Here is a 13,720-nt window from a genome sequence, read left to right as displayed (position 1 = left end):
ATAAGACCGAGGGAAAGATTGAAAGATGCGAGGGGAGCAGGCAGGTTTTCAGTTGCATGAATAATATTTTTAGCCTTGGACAAATAAGCGAGTAGATGTAGTCTAAGAGTCAGAAAGTAGACCTACCATTTGTGGATTTAGAAAAAGCGAATGGTTCTGCACCCATCAACGGACTGTGGAAAGCGATGGAGTATATAGGAATAGAAGTACTACAGATATCCCAAATTCAAAGAATATACCACCAGTCGAAGCAGTAGTTCAAGTAGGGAGACAGTTGAGTGAGTGATTCCAGACATCGAAAGCGTTTAGCCAGGGTTGAAGTATGGCGCCGATCCTGTTTAAAATCATATGCAGTAGCCTCATGGAGGTATGGGGTTTCCTTTCCGGCATGGTACTATCTACTCATTATTATTTGCCCATGATCAGATACTGATAGCACAAACTAAAGAGGATGTTAAATATATGATAAAGAAGTTAATGGAAGCATTTGTAAGGGGGCGGGCTTAGAATAAAGATGAGCAAAAAATTATATCTAGTGGTGGGAGCAGATGGAACGAACATAGCACTGCCGCAAGGAACTATTAAAGCTGCAAAGCAGTTTAAATATTTAGGATCCATTATCCGTTGTCCGCAGCTCGTGATCGTGCGGTAGCGTTCTCGTTTCCCACGCCCGGGTTCCCGGGTTCGATTCCCGGCGGGGTCAGGGATTTTCTCTGCCTCGTGATGACTGGGTGTTGTGTGATGTCCTTAGGTTAATTAGGTATAAGTAGTTCTAAGTTATATGGGATTGATGACCATAGATGTTAAGTCCCATAGTGCTCAGAGCCATTATCCGTTCCTCGAGAAGCTGTGAAGCAGATATGGAACGCAGGGCCCAGCAGGCGACAGATGCAATTAAAATGGTAAGTGATGTTCTGCGGAGCCGAGCCATACCAAAAGAAACTAAGAAGAGGAGTCTGCAAACAATAGTGAAAAGTATACTAATTCACAGTTCAGAAGGATGGTCCTTGGAAGAATGGCAGAGAAGCGGAATATGGGCAGTGGAGATAGAATAACAAGGCAGCCAGGACGTCCCGGGCAGAGCGGAGTAGAAATGAGGAAATAGGTGTGAAACAACCAGTCGTGCAAAGAACTGACACCAGAGCCCTTCAGTGGTACGGCCACGTACGGCGAATGGAGCAAGGACAATGGCCAGATGCAGTGGCGAATGGAGCAAGGACAATGGCCAGATGGGGGGCTCTGAGCACTACGGGACTTAACATCTTAGGTCATCAGTCCCCTAGAACTTAGAACTACTTAAACCTAACTAACCTAAGGACATCACACACATCCATGCCCGAGGCAGGATTCGAACCTGCGACCGTAGCAGTCCCGCGGTTCCGTACTGCAGCGCTAGAACCGTACGACCACCGCGGCCGGCTAATGGCCAGATGCAGTCCTGGAATGGTCGCCACCGGGAAGGAGGAAGCGTGGACGGCCGAGAGTAACATCGAGAGCGTGAGTATTTACTACGACGAGGAAGAGAGATCTGAGAGAGGAATACTGCCACAGTCGTGAAAGTTGGCGAATGGGTATACAAATCGACGGCTGAGAAGTTTTTTTTTAAGTGAAGTAGGTTTCCATGTGGAAAACGATGATGAAACTGACTTTTGGAAAGTCCATCGTAGTTGGAGGAAAACCAATTGCCCGTAGCCTCCTTAGTAACTCTTCAAGTTCTCCCAGCCAACGCTACCACACTATTTCACCTGTGACAGACGTGTTCTGTGCCGTGCCGCAGCTCGGTGGACCCGCACCTGATGCACTACTGCCTGGTGGTGAACCCGCGGCGACACTACTCGACGCTGTGCGAGGCGCGCGGTGAGCGCTACGGCGTCATCCCGCCAGACGCGCCGGAGCCGGCGGACGGCGCGCCGGTGGGCTTCAACTTCCCGCACGACGTCGCCGGCGCCACCAAGGCGTCGCTCGCCAGCAAGGCCGAGCGGCACAACGCCAGCCGCCTCGGCCGCGGCTCGGGCGCAGAGACGCACGAGGACATAGTTGTGAGTATACCACGCTCCAGCCTCAAAGTTGCCTGTTGCCATTAGTTCTTTCTTTCTTGGAGAGGGGTGGGGGGGGGGGGGGGAGGGGAGGTTGATGAAACCCGCCACGAATTTCTCTAATGTCCCAACCACTTCATCTTAGAGTAGTGTGAACCTCTTCATCTGATAATAGCGCTTGCAACCTTCGTCCTCAATTATAGCTCCCTTTGGTACCATGGAAGTTTTCCTCTGATGTCTTAAGGGGGCCGACTTGGAGCAGGAGAGGCACAGCAGGACATTTTAATTTCCATTGTCTATACTTTTACAAATAAATTCATAAAACTTTAACAGCATGACCAGGAAGGATTCATGATTCATACTCATAGCAATGGAAGCTCAAAAACGTAACAAAACACATTTTTTTTACATGTGAAATTTCATCATTTTTTCATTTACTACAGGCTGCATTTGTTGCCATAGGTACACTTTTCTTCCTAAGTAAGAGAGATTCTTCGATGACTTTTACACAGCATACAAACCATAGTTACAGGTGTTGAAACTCTAGAAGTTATTTAATTTATGAAAAAATGAATGAACTGTTACATTTTAAACCTCATGTTTAGAAAAAACTCAAGTTTTATAGTTAATAATCTCAATTTTTCCACAGTTTTTTAATAGATTTGGAAAATTCTAGAGTTTCATACACCTGTAACTACTGTTTCTATGCTATGAAAAATTCATCGAAGAATCTCTCTTACTTAGGACGAAAAGTGTACCTATAGCAACAAATGCAGCCAGTAATAAGTGAAAAAATGATGAAATTTCACATGTAAAAAAAGGTATTTTGCTACGTTTTTGAACTTTCACTGCGATGAGTGTTAGTCCTCAATCCTTCCCGGTCATGGTCACGAAGTTTTATGAATTTATTTGTAAAAGTATAGACAGTAGAAATTAAAATGTCCTGTGGTGACTCCTGCTCCAAGTCGGCCCGTTTGACGTCCTACCCCCCTTAACAGATGTCCTATTACCCTGTCACTTCTTCTTGTCACTGTTTTCCATATATTCTTTTCTTCTCCGATTCTGTGGAGAACGTCCCCATTCCTTACCTTATCAGACCTCATAATTTTCAACACCACATCTCAAATGCTTCGATCATCTCCTTTTTCGGTTTTCCCACAGTCATGTTTCACTATCATAGAATGCTGTGCTCCAAACGTACATTCTCAGAAATTTCTACCTCATATTAAGTCCTACGTTTGATACTAGTAGACTTCTCTTGGCCGGAAATGCCCTTTACACAAGTGTTAGTGTGCTTTTTATGTCGTCCTTGCTCCGTCCATCATGGGTTATTTTCCAGCCTAGCTAGCAGAATACCTTAACTTCACCTACTTCGTGATCAGCAATACTGATTTTAAGTTTCTTGCTGTTCTCGTGCCTACTAGTTCTCATTTTCTCAATCCTTATTCTGTGCTCATCAGACTTCCCATTACAATCAAGACATCCTGTGATTCATCACTTTCACTTTCTTTCTTTGTTTTGCTTACGCCAGAGTCCCACAGCGACTGCAGGGTCGGCAGGTTAGAACGAATTTGGCGAAGTTAGTTTTAGGGGTGGCTGGATGCCCTTTCTGCCACCATGCCGTACTCCCGGGATGGAATCAGTGTACCCCACCTGTCTGCATCTAGTGTAAATCGTGAAATAGTGCGAACGTGTTGCAAATGTCTGCGACGCGTGTGACTGAGGCGGAACGTGGGGACCAGCCCAGTATTCACCTAGCAGGATGTGGGAAACCGCCTAAAAACCGCATCCAGGCTGGCCGGCACACCGGCCCTCGTCGTTAATCCGCCAGGCGGATTCGATCCGGGGCGGGCGCGCCTACCTGAGTCCAGGAAGCAGCGCGTTAGCGCTCTCGGCTACCCTGGCGGGTCTTTTCTTCACTTTCACTGACGATAGAAATGTCAGCAGCGAATCTTGTCATGGATATCCTTTAACCTTGAATTTTAATCCCCCTCTTGAGCCTTTCTTTTATCTATGTCCTTGCTTCTTCGAAGTATACGTTGAACAACATGGGTGAAAGATTATATCCCTGTCTTACATCCTTTTTTTCTGAGCACTTCGTTCTCAGTCTTCCAGCCTTATTGCTCCCTCTTTGTTCTTGTACATATTTTACCGGCCTACCCCTATAGCTTATCCCTATTTTTCTCTGAATCTTGAACAACTTGTGGCACTATACATTGTTGAGTTCTTTTTCCATGTCGACAAATCCTATGAAAGTGTCTTCATTTTTCATTAGTCTTTCTTCCATTATCAACCGTAAGCTCAAAACTGCCTCTCTAATGCTTTTACCTTTCCTAAAGCCAAACTGACCGTTTATTTAACAATCCCCAATTTTCTTTTCCATCAGTTATAAGTCACATTTTTTGTTGTCATGTCGCAAAATGAACGAGAAGCTTTTGCAGTGAACGAAGCAAATCATGGTCGTAACTTTGCAAACACTACACTTCCCCTGGGGTTGTCAGGTAGGGCTGCAAGATGTGGCGTATCTCAGTGGTCCGTTATGTCAGATAGCGAAAAAAGACAAAATGACACAGTGAATCTCGCAACACTACACATTTTGTTAATGTACGAACATGAGCTTTTACAATCAGTGCTCCCGGGTTCGATTCCCGGCGGGGTCAGGGATTTTCTCTGCCTCGTGATGGCTGGGTGTTGTGTGCTGTCCTTAGGTTAGTTAGGTTTAAGTAGTTCTAAGTTCTAGGGGACTGATGACCATAGATGTTTAGTCCCATAGTGCTCAGAGCCATTTACACCATTTTTTTTACAATCAGTGCAATATGTTTGCTCTTTTATGTAATAGTTGTTTTGTGCTTGACTTACTGACCTACTGTTGTTCTAATGTTCATAAACTACCGTTCTATGATATGACTGACATGATATAATATGCAAGATTCAGTGATATGTGCTGTAGAAGATCTAACGATGGGAAAGCAGTTTGCTGAAACGGATCATCACAATAAATGCTGCACAATAGCGATCTTGAGTGTTAGAAGTTGTACTTCTGCTTCTACCAGCGCTTATTCTGTGGTGAAAAGGTCCCTCTTCCCACTATACCACCAGCTACGGTGAAAAGTGGCCCACGTGCCTATTGTCAGAAGCACAGCCACCAACGCTGGACTTTTAGGTGCTCCTCATGTCCCCGAGGTTTCACCCTAGGCATCAGCTCCCTCTTCGGCGGACTACCGAGTGAGAGCGAGCAAGCTCGCTAGAGACCTCCTACGCAAGATCACATGAAAGCCTGGTGCAATAGGTTAATTTGCGACATGGCTCAGCCTCCCTCCCCTCCTCGCTCCCCTCTCCCCCCCCCCCCCGCTTACCCCCTCCCCCCCCCCCTCCCCCGGTCCCATTGAACTCAACCCCTGATGTATGGTTTACAGAGTACACAAAAGCAAAACCATCATTATCGTCCACCTTCATCTGGCTGAGATGCTCGCTTTAGCAAAGACCCATCTCCTCATTCTTGACTGAGAGTGATAGGGGTTAGCACCTCTAAGACGCGCCATGGAGCTGTAAAATGAGGCACCAGCTTACCTGTAGCCTTGCTTCCAACGTCTCGTGCAGCAATTCCTGATGAAAACTACACCTCCCATCTCGATCTTTCCAGGCAGCCGGCCGTGGTTGTACTGTGCTGATTCTTTTTATGGGCCCTTTCTAAGTTATTCTTAGCCTGCACCAGTTATCCCTGATAAACTCTTAAATACATCTTCCCTCGACAATTCTGAGAAATAAAGGGTAATTCAAAGGAGAGGAGACAAGTTTTGTGTTTTTCAGTACTGAACGCCAAATTAAGCCGTGGCTAGGAGCTATCTTACTTAGTTTGGGCTTCTGCTTGATACCCAATCAGTGACACTTAGAGATTTCTGTTAAACCTTTCCGCAAAGGATGGTTCAGCATAGTAAGGTGTTCTAATAACATGGTTGATTGCTTGTTCAGAAGGCTCCCTCGAAGTAAACGCCGGATCGTTAACGCTCACAAGGAATTTAGGAGAACTAAACAACAAATATATTTTACCAAGGTTCTTAACACTGACACCCACCATTACCTCTCTACTCAGCAGTTGTCAAACAAATAGGGAAAAGGCATCGACAGCCACAAAGATGTACCTCTAACCTGCTTGCGTGCCAGTCAGTCGCTTTCCATAGCCAATAAATAAACGCTCCATTGATCAATCAACTCGGGTAGACGGCAGCAACTCCCTTTGTTGGTCAGAATTAGGTTCAGCAATCTTATAATCACGTTACTGACTCATCATTTTCCGCACATCCTTATAGAGAGATGGCTACGTTAATGGTTCCTTGATCTTATGTAGTGTTCTATAAGCTCCCAAGTGTCCCACTCTAATCGACTCGTCATAGTACTGATAGTACCAAAACACGGCTAGGATCAGGGCGCTTGGCAGGAAAATTCTGAATTTTCCGTTCCTTTTAGTGCGCAAACAAAGGATGTCCTCCCTTAATTGGTATCCCGGTACATCCCCACCAGATTGTAGGCGACCTTTACTAGGGCCGAACTCGGGATCCTGTTCTTGCTGTTCCCTTAACTCAGTGAACATGTTCGGCACCACGGTAAGCACTGCATGAACAATTTCTCTCCCATCTGGGTCCGGGAGGAAGAGGACTCTTCTTCCTCGAACACCCGACTGCGGGTGTCCGCCACCACATTCTCCCGTCCCCTTATATGCTTGACGGAGGACTTGAACACCGAGTTTCGGAGTGCCCAACGGGCGATACGCATATTTCGAGGACGCGCCAGCACCCAAGTGAGGGCTTGGTTGTCCGCTTCGGGGGAAATTCGCGACGCATTTTTTCGGCAGCGAACAACACAGCAAGAGCCTTTAGCTCATAGATGGATTATCTACTCTCACTACGAGTTAACGATCGCGAGACCAAGACGATGGGTCGACTCTGTCCATTCTTCTCTTGTCGCTACGGTCGCAGTTCGAATCCTGCCTTGGGCTTGGATGTGTGTGATGTCCTTAGGTTAGTTAGGTTTAAGTAGTTCTAAGTTCTAGGGGACTGATGACTTCAGATGTTACGTCCCATAGTGCTCAAAGCCATTTTCTTCTCTTGTAACAATACAGCTACAACATCAAAGATAGGCGCATCCTCCTGGACAAAAAAAAGAGTGGCCGAAATATGGAATGGCCAACACGAGAGCGTTACTTAACACGTTCTTCAGGCCATCAATGGCTGCTTGCTGGCTCTCAGATCATTTAAAAGGTTCTTGCTTTCAACGTACAAACTCAAAGGTGCCACAACTTCTGCAAACCTAGGACTGAAATTAAGAAAAACATTTACCATGCCCACGAATCGACTATTTCCTTTCCTGGTCGTGGCTCGTCGAAAATTATTTATATCCCGAATTCGCGAATGATCAGTTCTCGCCCCAATGACTGAGACCAAATTCCGCAGAAAGGGAATTTCTTTACGTGCCACGTCAACCTTGGAAGGTTTTATTGTGAGTCCAGCCTCCCCTAACTGAACAAAACCTGACGAATGTGTTCCAAGTGTTCGGGAAAAGACTTTCTATAGACCATGACACCATCTAGGTAATTATACACGAATTGGAACTTAATATCATTCAACACCGAATCTCGAAGCCCAGATAAAAGGGTTGCTCCGTTTCACAACCCTAGTTCACCCTATTTAATTAGTATAAGTTCCACTCCACTTAAATGCCGTGGCCGCCTTAGATTCCCTCGCCAGGGGGATGTGGTGATAATCTTGATTCAGATCCAGCACGGTAAAATACCGAGCATTCAACTACTGCCCGGAACACACCTCCACATTTTTTTCCTTTTTTTGTGACCCAAAGAGTAGGAGAAACATAAGGGGAAACAGAAGGGTACATGATACTCTCATTCAACATGTTCCCAATTATCTCCCTCAATACCTTGATTTTCGGGGATGACTGCATGTAAGATGATTGCCTAACTGACACGTCATCCGACAAGCAACACAATAGTCTATTTTATTGATGACACCTAATTTATCTGTCAAAACCCCGGAACTATTTCAAGACCGTGAATAACTCTTGAGCTTCTTCCCGGGCCAAGTGACCCATTTCACAGCCAACTAACACAGAATAAATACCCGAAAAATTACTATGCCGACATATATTAAACTTTATCAAAGGATAAAACTTGAAATATAAAACCCTGCTCGAATAATCCAGAATTAACCCAGTCTTTTTCACAAAACCGCAGCCAAGAGAGAACGAGAATCTGGGCTCAAAGAATCCGGCTGGAGTAATCGGCGAAACACTCGAAATTTGAACACAACGTCAAGAACGAAGTGTTCGATCGAGAGAGACGTTGGAACTTGAGGACCGAGCAATCGTCACAGAGGCACTCAGAGCACCAGATGCATCATTATCATCGAACCGCCGTGCAATTGGTGCTTCAGTGACCACGAGGACCGTTAAGAAGCTACTCACAGCAAGAAGGCTGAGCTTATGGCGTACCTTCGGCTGGCTACCTTTGACTTATGTGTACCAACAAACCTGTTTGCAGTGGTGTCGGCCACATTCGGCCTGGAATATTGCTGACTGGAGTAGAATTGTCTTCATGATGAGTCCCGCTTCGAAGTGAGCCTCGATGAACAGCGAAGACGTGTCTGGAGACGCCACAGACAGCTGTGGGATACCAACCTGACGGACGCCCGCCATACGGCCCGACAACCGGGAGAGGTTGTCTGAGGTGCCATTCCATTTCTTAGTAGGATCCCTTTGGTTGTGATCCTCGACACCCTTACTGCTCAGCGGTACGTCGGCGATATTCTACACCACGTTTTGTTGTCCTTCATGAAGAGCCATCCTGGGCTTGCATTTAAGCAAAATAATGACCACCCGCACACGGCGAGAATATCTACGGTTTGCATTCCTGATTGCCAAACCCTGGCTTGGTCAGAGAGATTGCTGGATCTCGCCCCAATTGAGAAGGTTTGAGAAGGGCCCTCTAATTAACTCGGAATTTTGAAGATCTAACGCGACACTGGGACAGAATTTGGGTCGATAGCCCTCAGGAGGACATCTAACAACTGTGTCAGTCAGCGCCATGCCGAATAACTGCTCGCAAAGGGCCAGAGGTGGACCAACGTTTTATAGGCTTGGTCAATTTGTGAAGCTCTTTCTCGTGAATAAATCTTCTAAACTTTCTGAAAAACTTGTTTGTTTGTACACCTATATCACGTCTACCGACTTCCATCCAATTCGGATAGCTATTTTTTTTTTTTGTCCTAAAGTGCACCCAACTGAAAAGAAGGCCTTCGCTTTAACGGCTTTGTACGAAGTCCCAGTTGGTGAGTGTATTTACCGAGGGAGAGCTTGGTGGTATTCCCAGCCAGCGGAGTCAACGGCTTTGCAGCACTTTCCTAATTTCTGTCGAGTTGTTTCCACATTTCGTTGCATTATGGGTTTCTCTCTAGTAGCGCAAAGGACGGTTATCCAGTTTTTTCGCACAGGAGGGGAGCGACCTCCACAAATTTATTGCGAGGTGGAAGAGTTGTATGGAGAGCAGTCTGTCGGACGGCGCACAATATTCCGATGGTGTCAGGGCTATGAGGTGAGATGTGTGGCCAAGAAGACCATCGAACCCCTTCAAAAATTTCGATGAGAGGTTCTGGAATATCTTCCTTACAGCCACGATATCTTCCTATGTCACTCGCGTATCTTCGACCCCTTAAAACAATCCCTGAAAGGTCCTGTGACACGGATGTGAAGGGTACAATGGCAAAGTGGATACGTCGGCAACCCAAGACTTTCTACACTGAAGCCCTCGACTTTCTTCAAACGAGCTGTGATCGAGGTATCGATGTCAATGGCAGCCGTGCGTAGTTGTACTGTTCCACACGAACTGTATTGATAATACTGTTATCAAAAATTTTTTACACATAATTGTAGTCTTCCTTTCATTTGGGCACACATTTATTTGAATTACCCGTGTCTTCAAGAAAGATCATGGGTCTTAACTGCTTGCTCTTTTTTCCTGTTGAATCCACTACTCCGCAATTTTTTTTCTTGTTCAGAATACTAGTTCCCTGAGCCCGTTTTTCTCCACCTTCTTCACATATCACGTTAGGAATTATGGCTTTCGTTTCCGCTATAATATTACCTATGGGTGTATATTCGATAAAGGAAAAAGTTTCCTTCTTTTACAAGGAAATATAGTAATAACCGTACGGCGTGAGTTTCCATTCTTTGACTTGTCCCATTGCGTCTTTTCACATGTCGCTGCTGCGTGTGTTTCGTGAGACCTCGTTTCATTACGTTCTGTAGACGACAATTACACATATTCCCACTCATTCGTAGAAGTATATTGAGCATTCATACACTATTCTTGGTCGAGATTGTACAGATCCGAAAACTTCTTCAAAGAAAGATTGTCGGAGAGCTATTAGTCAGAACGTAGTCACTAATAAACCATTTGTCCTGAGGTTTAATGAAAAATCTGTCTTATTAGTGAAAAGTGAAATCTGGAGAAACTTCTCCAGCTGTCGGAAGCGGAGCAAGAAATGGAACTGCTTGTCTCCAGAAATAGCCTCCAAGTGATACACGAGAACAGAGGGCGAAACTCTATCGTTTCATCTTGGAAGCCTAGAACTTGATCGGAATGTAAAAAAACAGGTAGGAACGACGATCGTATGACACATTCTGTCACGTGGGTCAACCATATGATACGTGCCATCCAGTTCACCGTGAAAATGTGACACGTGGCAGCTGAGGCCGTCTTTCTCAATGACGGACGTGGACGTATTTAAAATTATATGCGAATTAGAGGTTTATTGTAGCTATTAATGATTTTCACCCTGACTCTGTGGCGAGATCGAAATAATGCTGAAAATCCAATAACCATTCACATTATAAAAATGGATGTATTTATGTATGTATGTTCCTCATCTTCTTCTAAACCACTGAACCGATTTCTACCAAACTTAGTACACGTATCCCTTATTGTTAAGCAACAGTCGTTGTGGGGTTAAGACCCTCCCTATCGTAGTTCAGGAAATATGACGTCATAAACAACGAGATGCGTGAAAAACTGCCGCATCATGCATGACGTTTAAATTTGTTACTTCTTTGTTACTAAGTCTATTCGCAACATATTTCGCAGACGTTATGTACATATTCCGCTGAACGTACCTACACAAATATACCATTCTATAACTCATAGTTCAAAATATATCGCGTCATAAACAGTGAGATGAGTGAAAAACCGTAGCGCAGCATCATGCATGAGGTTTCAGTACGTTTGTTACTAAGACGCTTCTAGGTCTCTGACGCTAGGCAGCACGTTTGACAGATTTCAACTGCAGACGAAAACAATAGCCGTCTACAGATCTACGAAATGGCGTGTCTTAGAAACGTTTACAAAGCGATGTAGACACACGAAACAGCTGTGCCCAGCATACAGAAACTGCCCGGGATATGCACTTCTTCATTTGTACGTTAGGTATAGTTCTTTGTACGACTCTTTCATAATTTCGAAAGTGTTTTCACGAATAAATGGAAATGAAATTTTTTCAATGTTACACTACAGAGTCCATTTTTTTCTAATAGAAAATAGGCAAAATAAATATCCGGACAACGCTGTGTCCGTCAGCTAGTACATTATGACTGACAGTCCTTGAGTGTGCCCCTATGCTGACGTTCTTCTTTCTGACGTTCTTCCTTCTGATTCACTTCCTGCAGCATGGGACAACAGTGACTGCCCAGCGTTACTCGAAAACCTTGACCACTCTTCGCCAAGCGATTAAATCAAAATGACCAGGCAATCTCACCCGTGGGGTCATTCTGCTCCACGACAATGCAAAGCCTCATACGACCAACACAGCAGCAGCACTCCTGCAGAAATTCAAATGGTGGGTTCTCGGCCACTCTCCATATAGTCCGGACCTCTTTCCCTGTGATTACGCCATTTTTGGTCTCCTTAAAAAGGCTCTGAGGGGCAAACGATTCACCTCGCACGACAACGTCCAGCTGTACGTGCGGAACTGGTTAACATCGCAGCCCCAGGAATTTTATGAGACAGACATTCACCACCTTGTGACACAGTGGGACAAGTGTCTCAACAGCCAGGGTCAATACTTCTAATATACAGGTACTGGTTTCAGAAATTATGCCTCCGGCTCGTTTCTTTTTGAACGCCCCTTATATTTGTTACTCATTCATGCTGAAGCGGCTGGACGGATTTGGAAGAAATGTAGAATGGAATTAGCTTATACCATGAATTAACTAATAAGCTACTTTTAAAACTGTGTACAAGACGTTTACTGATTTGAGGAATATAATTTCAAATGTGGAACAATAATTACTCTTAGAAAAAGCTATTTGCTCGTTGACTTTTGAACTGCATCGTCTTTGTGAAAATGCTTTTATTGTTCAATGTGCCCAACATAATACGATTTAACGTAATCAATACTATGCTTATACAGTCCTCTTAGTGTTTAAGTCATACCTTTGTATAAGCCTGTTGCATTTTTGCCACTGAGTGTCAGCCGTTTCTTATAACTTCAGAGATGCTTGAAGACCAACAGCGACGGTGTCAGTTAAATGCTATACGACAGGGAGACGCTGTGCCTTTAATGGAGAATGTGGTAGGCTTTTAGTGAAGCTGGATTTGATTATGATACGCGAGGATATCCGCTAGTAACAAGCACACAGATGAGGACAGATTATGTTGTCGCAAGCACGTACGAGTATTATAAAATTTGCACTGCACCAAACTAGAAATTGCTTATTTTCTCTCTTGATTTGTATTCCTCACGCTGAGTGACGGATTTGGATGAATTTTGGAAAGGAGATAGCCTATACCCTGAATTCACACATAGGCCACCCTAAATTCCGAAAATGACCACTGTTCCTGTGGAATGGTCCACGTTACTGCTGTTCCCCTGGGATGGGTAAAGTAAAAAACTCATCCATGAAAGTTAACTATGAAACGAAGCTTAGCATAGAGATTATTTTTTAATTCTGTAGGATAAAATCATCACTAAACTCCGGAACAATGTGACGTTTGCACATGAAAATCTTTCTCAGCTTGAAGAATATTTTGGAAGTGTATTGGATTCAAATGTTATTGGGATTTTTAAACCACACTGACTTGGCTTTTCCGTTTGGATTTGAATTATTTACAATTTTTCGTAGATTTCCTTTGCCTCCAGTGCCTCAACGGTTCAGAAGAATTAATGTTGAGAATCTGGATTGTGGAAAGTGAGTTGTAAGTGACATGTATTCTGTCAACTTCTCCTACCGTCCTAAAATTTGGCAGTTTTCTGCTGACGAATCGCAGTTTTCTGGGGCGCAAGAGGCTCACACCTCAACACCTCCAAGAGTTAAATTTTGCGAAGCCCGTGCTAATCTTATATTCTAGTTTCAACTCTCACACGCAATCGCAGTCACTCGTAACAGCCAGCTTATGGTAATTAACCCAGCTCGTTACCAAAAGGAATACCAAACGGATTATCTGTGGCAGAATGAAACTTCCAGGCAGATTAAAACTGTGTGCCGGACCGAGACTCGAACTCGGGACCTTTGCCTTTCGCGGGCAAGTGCTCTACCATCTAAGCTACCCAAGCACGACTCACGCCCGGCACTCACAGCTTTACTTCTGCCAGTATCTCGTCTCCTACCTTCGAAACTTTACAGAA

General features: G+C 44.6%; 1 protein-coding gene across 1 annotated transcript in view; it reads left to right on the top strand.

The window, feature by feature from the left end:
* LOC124775898 (protein NDNF) overlaps positions 1-13,720 on the top strand; it is a 266,228-nt gene that overhangs the window by 191,274 nt on the left and 61,234 nt on the right. The window contains exon 4 of the mRNA XM_047250733.1: positions 1,778-2,039. Within this exon, the coding sequence (XP_047106689.1) occupies positions 1,778-2,039 (262 nt within the window). The remainder of the gene's footprint in view (positions 1-1,777; positions 2,040-13,720) is intronic.

Source organism: Schistocerca piceifrons, chromosome 2, assembly GCF_021461385.2.
Source record: "Schistocerca piceifrons isolate TAMUIC-IGC-003096 chromosome 2, iqSchPice1.1, whole genome shotgun sequence".
In the NCBI taxonomy this organism is placed as follows: domain Eukaryota; kingdom Metazoa; phylum Arthropoda; class Insecta; order Orthoptera; family Acrididae; genus Schistocerca; species Schistocerca piceifrons.
Note: the sequence above shows the minus strand (reverse complement) of the source record. Positions and strands in the feature narration are given on the sequence as shown.